Raw genomic sequence first — 16,853 nt, 5'->3', positions numbered from 1 at the left:
AGCAGCAATCATACTGCAACATTTAGCCGTTTTCGCTAGATCTAGATAGAATTACAAGTTTAGTTACACCCGCCGGGAATGTAGTACGACACTGTGGATTCAATTTCTCTTTTATGTTCATTCTAGTTTTATAGTTTTAAAGTTGACACGAAAATTTAGTATTTTGTTAAACTAATAACATGTAGAGCCAAGTACAAGTACTTCTAAACGTCGTATGAAGTGAAAAGGACTTCATTTTGAGAAAAGTCAAGACTGGAAATTTTTTCTTTTCATCGTGATCAGTTCAAGGGTATTAACTCACATGGTTTACAATTTTAAACTGTGAATTCCAACTGATTCTGTGGATATTTTCATGGCAGTTTGGGGCATAATCCAGTAAGTGATGAGGTGTTCACAAATCTTTCTCTGAATAAATATTTAACGGTCTCCTTCTCCAACTTTCCATCACATGTTATCGTGTATTGTCCATTGAATATAGGATTGAACGGGCAGGTCAACAACTTGAAACAAAATGGCGTCGTTCGCGTTCGCGAAGAATATGAGCACGCGCTTTGAATGTGTATAAATATGTGTACGCAATTGATTTTTGCCCATGACCTTCAGGGCTCAGCCAACAGATCTGTAAAGTCCACTCAAATTGATTTTAGTATTTTCCGAAAAAGACCACTAGGGCGAATGAACATAGTGAAAGCTCTGTACACTGAGAGTAAAACACACAAGCTTTTTATGTATTGAGTATAATTTCAGAATGTAATGTTTAAGATGAGAAAGATCAGTTTAAAGCAAATTAAGTCCCCTAGCATTAATTACAGAGTAATTTCCCTTATTTTTACTATCTGCACCAAACGTTTGCAAACTAAATAAAACTTTCATGCTTAGCAAAAGAAGTTCCTGTTTGAACAAAAAATGATAATAATGACTGCTCTTGTTGTTTTGTCAGAATATCAGATCAAAGTGCCAAGTTTAGAGAATACAAAAAAAAAAAATATATATATAACAGTAAATGCAGTTTGCTGGTGTGTGTGTGCAGTGTCCTACTTGAAATTCAGGTTACATCCAGTTGGGATACTAAAAATACAGACGTCAAACTGAAACACTGAAGAGCCCTTGTTTCATTTTTTTGCCATTGCTTGTTGTTGTCACTTCACTCTTGGAAGATTTTTCACTAGGTTTTGGTAAGACGTTATAGAGTTTTTGGTTTGAAGACAGTCATATGAGCAATCGTCACTTCCGGTCATTGCCTTGTAAATAAACTCAACACTTTGAGTCTGTCGACACAGTATTTAACTTTAACTCAGCTTTGTCGGGTTTGTGGACATTTGTTCCGAGGACATTTTATACGGTGAGGAGTTTATTGCTTATCTGGTATGGATTGGTTTTTTGGGGGTTGTCTGCATTTATTGTTTGAATGTCAGAAGTGAAATTTATTATTCGTACAGCAACATTTGTTCTACTTCTATGCAGCGTGATTATGATTTGGTCTGGCACTAGTTCAGTAGTTAGTTTCTTGTTAACTTGGAAATCAGTAAAAACTTACACTACTTGGGACTTGAGAAGATTATTATTCCAATAAGTTTTCGATTCATGGGCCAGCAACAGTGATAATAATTAAAGCTTACCAAACAAAATAAACAAACAACAACAACAACAAAAGTCCAGGAAACAATCATCTAGACCCACAATAATCACCACATTCAGTTTTTGAATGTGTCACATGTGTTTTTGTGTGTGATGAGTGACAAAAGGTAAGGATAAGATTCATCACATTATTTTCATTTATTTAGTTTAACACAATGATAGAATAGACCTGTTGAGAGAAAATCCGAACCTAAAGCAACCTTGGGCCCCCAAACCCCCCAAACCCTACCCACCATTCTTTTTCTTTTTAAAATACCTTATTATATTTATATAACACTGAATCTTGTGCAGAGACAAATCAAAGCACTTAACGCACCAGTCATTCACACACATGCACAACTCTAAAACTGGAAAAACTGAAGACAAGGAAGAGGCAAGAAAGGGAGGCTATTTTGGGAAGAGGTGGGCTTTAAGACCAGACTTGAAAGAGCAGAGTGCAGAGACCTGACCAAGAGAAAGAGGAAGTTCATTCCAATTGCAAGGTCCAGAGACAGAAAGAACGGCGGCCAACAGTCGAGTGTTTGAATCTGGGAATGTGTAAACAGTGAATCCGAAGCCGATCATAGAGATTGAGATGGAGTGTAGAGGTGAAAGCAGCCACAGAGATAGGAGGGGGCAGATTTGTGAATACATTTATAATATAGATCGCTGATCTGGTAGCCAGTGGAGATGTTGCAAAAGAGGAGTGATGTGCTCAGATCTTTTCATTCTGAGGACAAGTCAGGCAGCAGAGTTTTGTATGTGCTGAAGGGACTGAATGGATGAAGCAGGCAAACCAGACAATAGAGAGTTACAGTAGTCAAGGAGGGAGAGAATGAGAGAAACGACAATTCTAGATGTTGTGTTGGTGGACAGATATTTCCGGACATAACGGATGTGCCACAATTGACAGTAGCAGGATTGACATGTATGACTTATAAACTTTTGCATGGACAGTGTTGTCAAGGACAATACCGAGGTTCCTGACTGAACTGGAAAGAGGGTGTGTGTCAGTGCCGGTGTGTGTGTGTCAGTGCCATTGTATGTGTGTGTGTGTGTGTGACAGTTGTGTGTGTGTGTCAGTGTGTGCATGCACCGCATGTGTTCCGGCTGTTGGCCGGGTGTGTGTGCGTTGGTGGGTGTTTGTGCGCCTTATGACTCATTACTTTCCAGTCTTTCTGGTATGCAATTAAAGTAGAAAAGAAAAAAGGTTTTCAAGTAATTTACTCACAATATTATGTCAGAAGTGTATTTTAACACAAAGTGACAAGTGCAACTAAAATTTGTACTTTCCAGTAGACTCACATTCCTCAAGTTCTGAACACATTGGGTTTTTATCAATTTATGTAAGGGTCAGGCATCTGCTCCTTTTTTCAGATAGCAGGTGAGGTGTGGTATGATATGGGTCAAACCACACACTTTGACCTCATTGAAACTGAAGCTCATAAATCAATAAATGCCTTAGGAGACTGTATCAGTTTCTAAATTTTCCAAAAGTTAGCTTGTTTATAAATATGGATATGCACATTTGAGTTGCACTTCCCATTGTCTTCAGTACAAAACTACTCGGAGTATGCATGTGTTACAAAGTATAGATAAGCTCTTAAGCTGTACAGCTACTGATTAATACAATAGCACTGTAGATGAATCATCTGATAAATTTAAAAACATCCTTCTGTGTGCAGAAAATGCCAATCCTGTTCAGTCTAGTTTCCCGTGGTACCACAGTGCTGGCAAAATATGCCAGTTGTGCTGGAAATTTTACAGAGGTCACTGAGCAGATTGTGGCCAAGATTCCACAGGATGAAAACTCGAAACTAACATATTCACATGGCAGGTTGGTGATCCGGTTTTACTTATAACTATTTTAACAAGAGTCAGGTACTGGCAATTCAGCTGCTTGGTTTTATTTTTCATGCATGTTTTATTCAATAAAATATTAACATTGTATGATCCATTATGAGAGAGAGACATTTTCAAGGTTATTGTACTTTGTTGCCTATCTTATTATGTAAACATTTTTCTTTTTTCTTGTATAGATCCAAAGGTTTACATTGTTCTGCAGCGTTTTATGTCTGTAACCAGCTCCCTCTGCAGATGAGGCATTCCTCATCTTCCGCTTATTCAAGTCCTCCCTGAAAACCCACTTCTTTTAAGTGATGCACACCCCTGCACCTCTCCACTGTTCTTTTTTTGTACAAGTTTTTGTTCGTGTGTATTTTGTCTTGTGTGTGTGGGGGTAGAGCCCTATTTATTGAGAGGGTGCATTGTATTTATAAATTACATTATAGAATAGAATGTCTTTATTACCAAGTGTACCGCGGTCACAAGGAATATTGGGGTGTATAGTACTTAACAAGGTATGAACATAAATCGAAAATCATACACAAACACAGATAAAGTAGAAATTAGGATACATACAAGTGCATATCAATACAAAAACTTGTGCATACGCACACATGGACACACACACAACACACACACACACACACACACACACACACACACACACACACACACATGGACACATACTCTCTCTCTCTCTCTCTCTCACACACACACAGATGTTTGAGCAGAAGCCGCATAGTACATGTGGATGGGGCTGATGACTAAATCTTCAGGTAGATGGTTGTTGATTGCACAGTTCTATTTATCACACTGGATTTGTTATTGTTATAGTCATTTTTGAAATTTAAATTATTTTTGCATTCATTAAATTCCTGATATGTATTCTTTTATAAACTGTTCTGTTGTTGATTTTTTTTTCTAATATTTTCTACCTTTTGTCTTTGTTCTGTGGTTTAGGGCCAAAGGACTGTGTGTGTGTGTGTGTGTGTGTGTGTGTGTGTGTGTGTGTGAATTAGTGTATGCTACCATGCTGTATTGTTTGAGTGTTTGCACATACAACATGTTTGTATTACTATTAGTTACTTTTGGTCAGAGCAGCTTAAAGACAAGTGTCAATTTGTTTCTGTAAGTGAGTGAGAAAATATAACTGCTTTGTCATGTGTTTATTCAGTGATTTGATGGTGATTGATAATATTAGTATTACCATTACTATAAATGAAAATTTATAAAATAGTATGAGTAAATTACATGCTTTGTCATAATTTCATTTATTAATTCAGTGATTTGATGATGATGATGGCTGTTTTTGGCATTGGTATTACCATTACTAGTACTGTATTAGTATTATTACCATTACAATTATGAGTATTTGCTATTCCCAATAAGATCTTGATGAATTTTTGTAATTTTTCTTTTTCAGTTATCTGTTCCATTACATAGCCGAAGACAGGATTATCTATCTGTGCATAACAGATGATGTGAGTTAGAAGTTGTGTATTTCTGTTTTCTGTCACTAATGTCAGCTTTTTAACACACACACACACACACACATGCTCACATGAAGGCACACACTCTAGTTTGTCTATCATTGTTCTTTCTGCCTGCCTGTGTATGACAAGCTGGTGTATTTCAGTGTAACAGTTGGTCAGTGTAGTGCTTCACAGGCCTTTAACCCTTTTCTCTGTTCAAGATGTTTAACATGTAATTTTTTTATGCGGGTGTTTATTCACACTTTTAGTTCATAAGATAATTTTCAGTTTCTGCTATCCACGTTTTTTGTGAAATTGAGATTGTTATGTACACCATTTTAGAATGTCAATAAAAAGAGAATCTTAAATATTCATCCATAGTATGGTAACAAAATGGCTCAGTAAATACTTTGGTTGTTACAATATTTTTATGTGTTTCCAGAATGAGAATATTAGATTTTCAGCTGCAGCATAGTACACACACACACACACACACACACACACACACACACACACAATAAATCATTTGACAAATAAATGCTTTTTGCAATATATTTTCTGTGTTTCTAGAAGTAGAATGGGGATATTAACTGGTGCAGTATCATAACAATGAATATGGTGCATTGATTTCTGTTCCAGGATTTTGAGCGAACAAAAGCATTTCAATTTCTAAATGAAATCAAAAGAAGGTAAGTGGTAAGTTGCTAATTGCACTTTGCAGTTCTTTTGTTTTCTGAGATAATTCTTTCATTCATTTCAGCTGTCGTGTTGTGAGAGAAGGGAATGAGAAAAAAGAATAAGTTTATGTTTTTAGGTTATTAAAAAAAACAAAAAACAAATCAATTTCTGCCAGTGAAAAAATTGAAATAAGGGTTCCTGTCCCCACAAAGAAAATGTGGCCATAGAGAACCTCTTCATCTTGACAGAATGAGTTCTTTCTCAACATTTTATAGGCAATCCAGAATTTAGCAGTAAAAAAAGTTTTACATGGAGCAGCTGCTGAACTAGCCATGCTGAAACAATTGATGATGATTCAATGACTTGCTGCATGCATGTAGCACTACACTCTTTCAACGTGTCGTAGCTGGCAGGATGTGGTGCCATGCGACAGCTGCTGCATGTGACTTTTCTGTTACAGATGTGGAAATGAGAGAGTAGAATGGGACAGCAGTGAACAAAATGAATAGCACTATCAGCCACTGTGCTTACTTATAACAGCTTCAGTTACTTAGTCATATCAGTATGATTTTTATTACAAGATGTAGGTTAAATAATATTATTATGTGATGGCTTTGACAAAGAGAAAGATTATCTCTTCCAGTTTTTGCAGTCTCTTGAATTGATTCTCAGCAGCTGTTGACTGGAATCTTTGATAAATTTCAGCTGTCTTAAATCAAGGAGTGAAATGAAAAGTCTGGTGACTGATGAGAGATATCACAGGAAAAATTGGACCGCATATTTCTTTCCTTTTTTTTTGCATAATCGAGCAGGGTTAGGGAGATGGTTTTTTTATGTTGTTCATCTTCCAAAATGTTTTCTGTACCAACCACTTGCAAATCAGTATATATGTATATAAATGATATATCCAATACACAGCAGTTGGGTGTACATGTGATACTTACATTTTGATAATCAGAATGTTTGGGATCCTCAGGAGATGAGACAGCACTCAGTAATTTATCAAAATGTTGTTAGTGGTTTAAGGGAAGTAACTACAAATCAGTGAATATCATAATTCATATCAACCAAGTGGCATTGGTTTGAATATATATGTGTAAAGAATGTGTGTTGCTGTCGTGTAGCGACGCACTCTCCCTGGGGAGAGCAACCTGAATTTCACACAGAGAAATCTGTCATGATAAAAAGAAATGCAAAATACAAAATATAATATATATACATGTGTGTGTGTGTGTGTGTGTATGTGTAATGAACTTGTTTATTGATTACACAATTTGAAATCTTGAATTGTTTCTTTTAGATCTTTTATAACTTTTTTTTCTGTACATATTTTGCATCTTATTTAGGGATTGTGTAATGATGAAAAAAGTAAATTCAGGAAGCAGTGGTTTATGTGAGGTGTGTGCCTGACAGGTTTCAGACACAGTATGGCGTCAGGGCACAGACAGCACTGCCCTATGCAATGAACAGCGAATTCTCCAGGGTTATGGCAACACAAGTGGTGAGGGCAATGAGAGTGAGAGAGAGAGAGAGATTCAGTTCATTCAAATAATTTTGAATGAATGTGAATGGTTTATCATGCATGATGAGTCTGTACGGTTACCCTGAGACCAGCAATGTTGGTGATTATTAGTTACATGATTTTATCTTGAACTGTATATGTATAATGATGTATAGGTTGTTATTAGTAACATGATTTTTATCTTAAACTGTATATATGTACTGTACATAAAATAATACAGAGCTTTTTGATAAATGTGTTAATTCATCTGAATCAAAGTTATGTATTTGTCACAGTCATCCTTTACATTTCTTGTTTGACACAAGAAACGTAAGGAAGCAAAATGCTGGTTTCTGTCTTGGTTGAGTTTGAGAAAAGCTGCAAACACAAAAGGAAAAATGAATTTCTATGGAGTCAGTTGCCGTCTGTCACAACTTATAGAATTTATATATATTGGAGATAATGATTGACCATGGTGATTTTTGTTTCTGAGTTTCTGACAGTTTGGTGTGATTTTTGGGTCATCTTGTTCAGCGCCTGGCTTCAGAGGAAAGGCAGGATGTTGTGGTCCGAGTTCAAGAAGAGGTGGACGAGCTTAAAGGCATCATGGTCAGAAATATTGGTAAGGTGGTCAGATTTTGTCTTTTGGTGTTCAGGGCGCTTGTTTTCTTTTTTCCTGTGTCAAAATAGAAATTAGAGCAGGATCAGGCAGATGTGTATTATCTGTGTGTGGGTATGTGTGTAGGTGTGTGTGTGGTTGTTTACAGGCTCTAATGATATGCTTTGGCTGATAATGCGAGTGTGGGCATTAGTTCAGGTTTCTGTTTACTGCATTTCGACCAGTGTAGTGTGTACCATTGCAGAATAATTTTTTTGTAGAAAAATAATAATAATATAATGATAATAATGGATGCTTATATAGCACACTATCCAGAAATCTGCTCTAGGTGCTTTACAAAAACGCTTTGTTAACATAAAACATTATATCTGTGTTACATACACACACCAAAATATGACTACACACACACACACACACACACACACACACACACACTGCGTACATACATTTTAACAATACATGTGTATCTAACAGCTACCCTAACACATACGCACACATAGGCAGGCACAAACTTACATAAACGCACACGCACACAATACACATTCATATACATGCATGTAGTTATGTACACATACATATGTATACATACATAGTCAAGCACAGCTAACGCAAAGGAAGTGGACCTGCCACAATTGAACTTACTGCTGAGGGAAAAGGTGAGTTTTGAGATGAGATTTAAAAGATGTGAGGGAATCAGAATGACGGAGGTTATCAGGGAGCTCAACATTCTCAGTTGCTTTGGAGCTACATCCATTACAGATCTCTACAGTTTATCTTTTGTTTGTTTGTTTGTTTGTTTTTTGTTTTGTTTTTGTAACTGTTTTTCTTTGTTTGTGTATGTTTTTTTATTTTATTTATCTGTTATTTCTTTTAGCAGTTTGCTGAAACAAGATGCCAAGATAACGTACTTTTGTAAACTGAGCTGTGTTCCAAAGTGGTGTTTACAGATGTGTCTAGCAATTTGGGAATGCAGTTTGATTTTGAGATTGTGCCGTGATGTGAGTTTGTACAAGAATGTTGCTTTGCAGGATCTGTACCCCTGTGTGGATTAACTTTTCACTAACTTTCTGTCTTATGACTTATCTGATGTGAATTTTAGAGAAATGATGACAATCAGCACAGCACTGCAGTGTGCCTTTTTAAAGCATACATTTGGACTGAAGACAGTCTGACTGTGAAAGGCAAAATTACAATTGTTGAGAAAGTAGACTTGTCAGCTGAGGACTTGAAATGTGTCTTTTTTTGTATGATTGTAATTTGCACTGAAAAATAATTTGCAGCTAGACATATCTACTATGTAGATTTGATGTGAACAGTAAACCAACTTGCCATGCTTTTTGCTGAAGAATGTACTTCATGATTTTGAGTTATTTTGCAAGTCAGTTTTGCTTTCTCTTTTTGTATATCATTATATCAGCTACAGATTTTATACATATCTGTCATTGATACTGTCTTATCATTGTTTTTATAAAGATGATTTGATTTTTTTTTTTATCTTACAGATCAGATAGCAGATAGGGGAGAGAGATTAGAACTTCTTGTGGACAAAACAGAAGATTTAAATGCACATGTAAGTATTTCTTTTCCTTGCCTGTTCTTTTAGCTTGAATATCATTTTATGCTAATGTTTGTATCATTACCTTGTGTGTTTGTGTGGGGAATTTCTGGATTCATACGTGTAAAATGTCTTCTTGCGTAACTACAAAAGCCATTGCACTGTTTCTGTTAACATGACCATCAAAACTTTTATGTTTTTCGGAGTAAGAACAGAAAGAACTCTTGTCATTCATTCAGTCCATTCAGTTGCTCTCTCTCTCTCTCTTTTACAGTATAAAATTGCAAACACAGGAAAGATAATTTTCCTTTGTTTTTGTTTTAGTCATATCATTCTGCATTTGTTATTTTCACTCTGAATTACTCATGCTGACTGACTGACAAACATATACACGTGCGCGCACACACACATACACACACACTTTCTCTCTCTCTCACTCAAGTTCTGTACAGTAAAAGAATATCTGGAATGCATAACCTCTCACTGCCCAGGCCCCTCTCCCACCCAAAACAAAAATGTATGTATACATTTACACAAAGGTGAAAAACTCAATGGTGCTTAACCAACCCAACAGGAATTTATTCTTGGAATAATAAGACAAAAGTTATGTGTTTATTTTGTAGGGCAGAGGTGATGCGGCTGACTGTTATAGTGCTTACATATAAATGAAACATTCTGACTGAGCTGGCATATTGTAATGTGTTGGAACAGTCTGTCACATTTAAGAAGACAAGTCGAAACCTGGCTCGCTCCATGTGGTGGAAGAATGTCAAGATTACAGTCATCGTTGTGCTTGTTGTCATCGTGAGTACTGGTTTCTCCTGATTTTTTGCTTCTGAATGTTGTGTGTCTTTGTGTGTGTGTGCGCTGCATGATTTTGTATGTATGTGTGTGTGCGTTAATATGCTGGTTTTATGAACAAGAAGAGGAAAAGAAAAGAAGAAGATGTGATATTTTTTCTACTCTCAGTTGAGTGATACTGCCATTATGTGTATGTGTGTGCGCACACACACTCTGTTCTGCAGTTATGTCTTTTCCTGGCTGGCTTAGTGTCACTGCCACAGAAGGGTGATACATGCTGCCCACAAACATGAATAGTATAGTGTATTATGTTCAAGCATGCAGGGGTGTTTGAACCAGCGTTTCTGGTTCCTTCAGCACTACCACACCCAGGTTGTGTCTCCGTCTCTGCATGGTTCTACTAATGTGAACCCTCATTGAGGAAAGCCAACATCCTCAGTCTCAGGGGTAATTATCAGTAGTGCTTCTGTTTCAGTATATGTAGAGCACCAGCTGTGAAGGACCATACTGACAAAAATAACTCTACAGTTATAGAGTTAAGAGCTAGCCCCCCTCCCAAGCTTCCTGATATAGAGAATGATAATAACCAGTATGAATCTCTCGACTTTTACATAAACTTTCTATTGAGGCGGACTGGAAATTGAAACTGGCTCCATCAAACTTGGGGATAAATGGCCACATAATTTAAGGCAGTTCTTTTCAGTTTCTTATTGTTTATCATAAATCACTTATGATGATCAGTGAGGATGATAACAAGTATTACTGTGGGAATCCACTTTGGTTGGAGACTACACAGCAGGGCCGACTGTACTTCACGCTTCCTTTTACATATGTTCTGTATCAGCCAGTCCCAATCCCAAGAGACAAAGGCACCCACAGAGTTGGTCAGAAAAAAATGTTAATGACATGTCTGTGAAGTAGATTCTCCTCACATTTTGACCCATAGCACATTGAGTTCAGGATAGGAGCTGGCCACTAAAAAATCCCAACACAGAGCTTTCTTGAGATAAGGAAGCATGGCAGAGGGTACTGCCTTTGATTTGTATATTTTACAGTGATAATTTTGGTCATTGTTTTGTTTCAGGTTTTGCTGTACTTCATCGTTTCAGCAGCTTGTGGGGGGCTGGACTGGCCCTGTACTCGCAACTGAGTGGCTGTGATTGAGTAACTTGTACAGTGATGGACATGGAATCGGTTTTGGATCTGCGTCAGTCATACTGCAGTGGCTGTCTGACATCTTGGTTGTGCCAGTCCTGGTTCTCTTCAGATCTGTTTTCATCCTGAATTCATTTGACAGTGAATAAAGAATAACCAGCATTCCATATCTATTTAACAAGGCTTTTCTTTACTTTTCTTTTTTTTAAAAAGTATTTAGTAGGCAAAGAGTGCAAGCAGAGATTCACAAATATTGTGCATTCTGCATTCAGGTCAATTATCTATGATACAACTGGTGTGTTTATGTTCCTGACATGTTTGTACATATGTGCGCACAACTTGCACAGAACATCCACATTTGCATAGTGGTGCACTTTTGTGCAACATCTGCAGGCATTTGTACAAGTGTCTGTTCAGGATGTTGTAGTTCTGGTTGGAATCTTTTACAGTGGTAGAGTCAGTAAAAAAATCACTTCACCTGCTGGAATTTTGGCCCTTTCTGTGAGAGATTTCCACCCAGTTTGCTTCTCCACATGTAGTGGTCAGTTATGTGTTGACACTGAAACCATGATGTAGGAAGTTAGCAGAACAGCTAAGATGCTTATCTGCCATTCTGTGAGGTTCTGGGTTTGACTCTACGCTCTTTCTCCCAAGTTGACTGGAAAATCAAACTAAAAATCTCATTTGGATGAGATGATAAACTGAGGTCCCACTTGCTACATGCACTTTGGCACACTAAAAAAGAACCCATGACAACAATAGTGTTGATCTCTGGCAAAATACTATAAAAGAAATCCACTCTGATTGGTACACAAATACATATGCATGCACTCATGGCCTGGCAAGTGCATTGGGTTATGTTGCTGTCAGGCATCTGCCTTGCAGATGTGGTATAGCATGTATGGATTCATCTGAACACAGTGACACCTCCTTGAGGAACTGAAATTGAAACCATGAGCAAATATTTTTTTGTAAAGAATTTTAAGTTGTTTTGTGGTGTGTGGTTTTTCATTAAATTAAAGCAGCCTGCGACTTTGGATTCATGGCATAGGCAGGGTATGCACTTGGTTGTGGAACTTCATTACTTGGGAAGCAATTTAGGAAATCAGGAAATCCTTTCTGGTGCTGAAAAACTGATGGACATTCTGAATAGAGAGTGGATCTTTCTTTATCGACTAGCTGCTTGAGAAATAGGCAATGTGCCATAGAGTTTGGGGGAATGCTATTCAGGAAAATATTCAGATTTTGTTTTTTGTAATTCAAGAAACAAAAAGGCCTTGTGCTCACTTTGAAAGGTGAAAGTGAGAATGCAGAATATAGCACAAAGTAATACCATGATTCGCTTTGTAACAGTTACATTGTATTGGTTTTGTTTTTGGCTGGGGTGCACAAGAGATGCAAGCAGTGCTAAGTTTGCTTTGTGTTAAGAATTTTTCTAAGCTAGTTCATAGACTTGAAGCTGTTCATAAGGTTCAGCAAACTGAGCACTGCTGAGATCAGTAGTGCAACCCAGAACTGCTTTGTCCCTCAAAGCGAGTACAATTCCTTTTTTTTTTTTTTTTTTTTTTTTAATGTTCTGTCACTTCTTATCTGCGTCCACCATTTCCCATTGGACTTTACTGTAGTTCTGTCCTGGACCTTCCAGTTGTGAGAGTGCACAGTCATCCAGCGTTAAGTCAGTGTCAGAGAAGAAATAGCTCTCCCACATAATATTATGATGCGAAGATGAAGAGGTTCAAAGAGAAAATGAAGATGAGTCAGACACTAAAATTATCCATTCAGAGAAAATGATGTGCATGAAAGTCACAGTGCACAATGGCAGAAAAAGAATTGTACTTCTGCTTTTGGGTGAAGAAGGAAATGAATGAGATTTGACATGGTGATGGTGTCAGTAACTTTGAAATTCCTTGACAGCCTACTGTGACACTGTCTTCACAAAACAATAAGATTTAGAGCTTTGGAAGACTGTTTAAAATGTTTATTTTGTATTCAAAACACAGTGAAGTGGGACAGTGACCGAACATGAACCTGTTTATTGTGTAAATATGGTGAGTAGTTTTCAGTGTTTTTAGCTGTCTGTAGGGTAATATCATTTGTATATGCTGGCAACCTTTGTAATTTGAATGAATCGCAGAATGCCATGGGAAGTGATTGGATTGACTGATAATCTTTGTATCAAATATGCATACAGAACTTCACATTTTTCATAATTTTTGGCTTCTTTTTGATTTTTTTTTTCTATCTTCAGGTCATATTCATTTGCTTTTTTTTTTTTCTTCTTCTTCTTCTTTTCTTTTTAATTGAATTTTTTTCATTTCACTTTGCTTCATATTTACTACAACAAAAATGATGGTGTAGATCTGATGAAAGAATGACTCATTTGTGATTTGGGAATGCATGATCAGTCTTATGAATGTATGATGTTGTTTAGTTGTTGTTTTGTTAGTGTGTGTGTTTTGTCATTTAGTTTTCATCAGACACAGCTTTATGGACCCAGATATCAGGTGATGATCTTAATGGTGGGAATGATTTTTATTATTTTGATTCTAATGTCTGTGGGATTTTTTTAATCCATTTTGACACTGCCAAGATGCAGTGTAATAACTAAGAGCAGAGTGTGAATGTACATGCCCAAGTATTTCTGTTTTCAGTTACTTCATCCTCCTCTAGAAGAGAAAAAGAAAAGCAAGTCATTTGATTGAAATTGTATTATGGTGGTCTCTTAAACTGCTTGGCTGAGAGACTGATTGTAGAAATGTCTCGAACCAGTTGGAATGATAGTGACTGTCTTCAACTGGTTGGAATTGTGTTTGTAGCTAATCTAGGTTTAGTCACAGAATGATCAGACATATCATTTTTTCTTGACATGAAAAGGGTCTGGGGTTGACAGAGGAAAACTGATTTTAGAACTTCTGCTGCCCGGAACTGTCAGTAAAAGAATAAAAGCCCATTGAAATGATTACTTAGAGTGTTTTGTTAGTGATGGGCAGTGGAGGGAAGTAGTGCTTTGAACTGTGAGATATCAAAATGTGGTTGACTGGTGTGCCTTGAAGTGATCAGTATTAAATCTTGAATCAGTGCGCCAGTGTCACATTTCCTGAATGGGTTTTAAAATGTGTGCTTGTGGATATCAGGCACTTACTTGTGCGTAGTAGTAAATACACTTGAAATAGTATACAGTAAAACGTATTTTTGTGACGTGACAGTGTGAATGTGTCCATTAGCACAACTATTAGTGTCAAGATTATCTCCTTGGAAACACAACTGAGGTTTTTTTGGCTGTATTCATGTTTAAAACTAATAAAGATCTGTACAACATCTGTTAACTTTGGTTGGTCTGTGTATCTTGCTGTAGAACAGTGCAACATTCTTACCTGTTTTGGTTTGTGAATGACACACAGCCAATCAATACATGTGTTTTCATTTATGCAATTTAATGTGTAAGCAGTAAAACTTTATGCAAATATCAGTACTGAGTTACTTTTTTTGATTTTTGAATCAGCATCAGCCACAAATCATTTAATATCTGCGACTATGAAGCAAAGTCAGCAGTGCACCATTGGCTTTTTTCCCCATCTTCTGCTTACTCCCAATCATATATTTATTTTTTTAATGATAATAATTCTGCATATAACTTCATCAGTTCTTGTACGTTCCTTGTATCCAGTCATGTGCCTTTCATTTATTTGTTTATTTTGAAACTACGATACCTTTCCCTCAGTTCAGTCAGAACGTGCGCCTCCCCCTCACCTCCACCCTCCCCCCTCCCCCTGGACCCCCCTGTCCACATCCTTTCCCATCATGTCAAATGTGCCAAAGAAAAAATAACAAACTTGAATAGATGAATGGTATGCTCTTGGTGTATGCACATTTCTGCTGTTGATCCAAGTGATGTTTCAGTCACAGAGATTTCATTGCAGAGTTTGCTTCAGAATAGTTCCTGTAACCATGTTTGTGATAGACAGATTATATGATTGTGTATCACAGTTCCAGAACAGCGCAATTTACTTGATTTTGCACCAGCTAACAGTGGTGTGATGATAATGGTGGAAGTGTTTGTGATAACGATGATGATGATGGTTGCTGTTAGAGGATCTGGAATTGGCTAGATGATTCTCTCTCTCTCTCTCTTTCATTTTTCATTTCCTCAGGCTTGATGTTTGTCCTGGTAAGTATTATGAACATTATTCTCCATATTTGTTGTGGGTCTGATTAATTATTTAATTTTTACTCATAGAAGAGTTAATTAAAACAGTGCTTTTTGTTTCGTTCCACTGCATGCTGTAATGAAATGTGAAGGAAACATGATGCAGATTGAAGGAAATGTGATGCAGAAGAACGAAACCTGTAGAAAAAAGGTGTCATTTCATCTAGCTATCTGCTTTCATTGTTGGGAAGAAACAGATACAGGTGGAAACTGCCTGCTGTTTGTGACCTTGATATGACTATTCTAATCTGTTTGCTTATTCTAATCAGTTTGCTTCTGTACAATCAACTTCAGGTATTTAAAAAAACTTTATATATATGTTTATATTTTCTGGGACAATTTCTCTGTGCTTGTGTATGCACTTCAGGCTTCTTGAATACTCTCTTGATGTTGATACAACTATCTAGCATCCACAGTCTGTACAGCTGGCATTTACAGATCCTGTAGTTGTGATATATACATAACTGATTTATTATTATTGATGGAATAAAATGTTGACACTAAATCCAAATCATTTGTTGTTTTTGTTTGAAATTGTCCACCACACATGCATTGCACTCTTTTTTCAATACATAACTGAAATACTATGATACAGATACTTACATTATCCATGTAAAAATAAAAAGCCAAAATCTTTCTCAAACCTCATGTCATTCAGGCTAGCAATGAATATAAATCTATTATTCTGGTTAGCAGTGAATATAAACATCCTGGCACATTTGTAAACAATTTTTAATGATTATTATGACAGATTATGGTAACATTTGCATTTTTTAAATCTAATTTATTTTGGATATGTCGGTGCTTAATCAGATAAATTTCTTTAGTTACAACTTTTCTTGAATAACAAGTAAACAAGGTTATTTAAACTAGAAAAATGCCAGAATGTACATGTGGAGTGATGGCCTAGAGGTAACGCGTCCGCCTAGGAAGCGAGAGAATCGAGTGTGCAGGTTTGAATCACGGATCAGCCGCCGATATTTTCTCCCCCTCCACTAGACCTAGAGTGGTGGTCTGGATGCTAGTTATTAGGATGAGACAATAAACCGAGGTCCCGTGTGCAGTGTGCACTTAGCGCACGTAAAAGAACCCACGGCAACAAAAGGATTGTTCCTGGCAAAATTCTGCAGAAAAATTCACTTCAATTGGAGAAACAAATAAAACTGCATGCAGGAAAAAAAAAAAAAATGGGTGTCGTGCGTCAGTGTGTGTGTGTGTGTGCGTGCGTGTGTGCATGTGCGTGTGTGTGCGTGCGTGTGTGTGTGTACGTGTGTGCGCTCTCTCTATCTAGATCTTCAATGGTTGCCAAACACGCGTATGCATACACATACACATAAAGCACTGGCAAACTGACGATGAACTCTGTATGTGTGTGTGTAAGAGAGAGAGAGAGAGTGTATGTG

At 37.0% G+C, this 16,853-nt stretch overlaps 1 protein-coding gene across 1 annotated transcript; it reads left to right on the top strand.

Moving 5' to 3' along the window:
* The first annotated feature begins 1,222 nt into the window (after window positions 1-1,222).
* LOC143298704 (vesicle-associated membrane protein 7-like) lies at window positions 1,223-16,606 on the top strand. Its single transcript, XM_076611600.1, has 9 exons — window positions 1,223-1,342; window positions 3,303-3,454; window positions 4,886-4,943; window positions 5,574-5,623; window positions 7,026-7,113; window positions 7,648-7,735; window positions 9,235-9,302; window positions 9,999-10,091; window positions 11,173-16,606. The coding sequence occupies exons 2-9, from the start codon at window positions 3,306-3,308 to the stop codon at window positions 11,236-11,238; spliced, it is 660 nt and encodes a 219-aa protein (XP_076467715.1). The 5' UTR covers window positions 1,223-1,342; window positions 3,303-3,305; the 3' UTR covers window positions 11,239-16,606.
* Window positions 16,607-16,853: the final 247 nt, after the last annotated feature.

Source organism: Babylonia areolata, chromosome 24 (genome assembly GCF_041734735.1).
Source record: "Babylonia areolata isolate BAREFJ2019XMU chromosome 24, ASM4173473v1, whole genome shotgun sequence".
Lineage (NCBI taxonomy): Eukaryota > Metazoa > Mollusca > Gastropoda > Neogastropoda > Buccinidae > Babylonia > Babylonia areolata.
The sequence above is the reverse complement of the archived record's forward strand: the minus strand, read 5'-3'. Positions and strand labels throughout refer to the sequence as shown.

Coding starts and splice junctions, on each gene's coding strand:
- LOC143298704 (XM_076611600.1), top strand. CDS start 3,306: ATGCCAATCCTGTTCAGTCTAGTTTCCCGTGGTACCACAGTGCTGGCA. Junction 3,455..4,885: donor CTAACATATTCACATGGCAG/GTTGGTGATCCG, acceptor TTTCTTTTTCAG/TTATCTGTTCCATTACATAG. Junction 7,114..7,647: donor GGGTTATGGCAACACAAGTG/GTGAGGGCAATG, acceptor CATCTTGTTCAG/CGCCTGGCTTCAGAGGAAAG.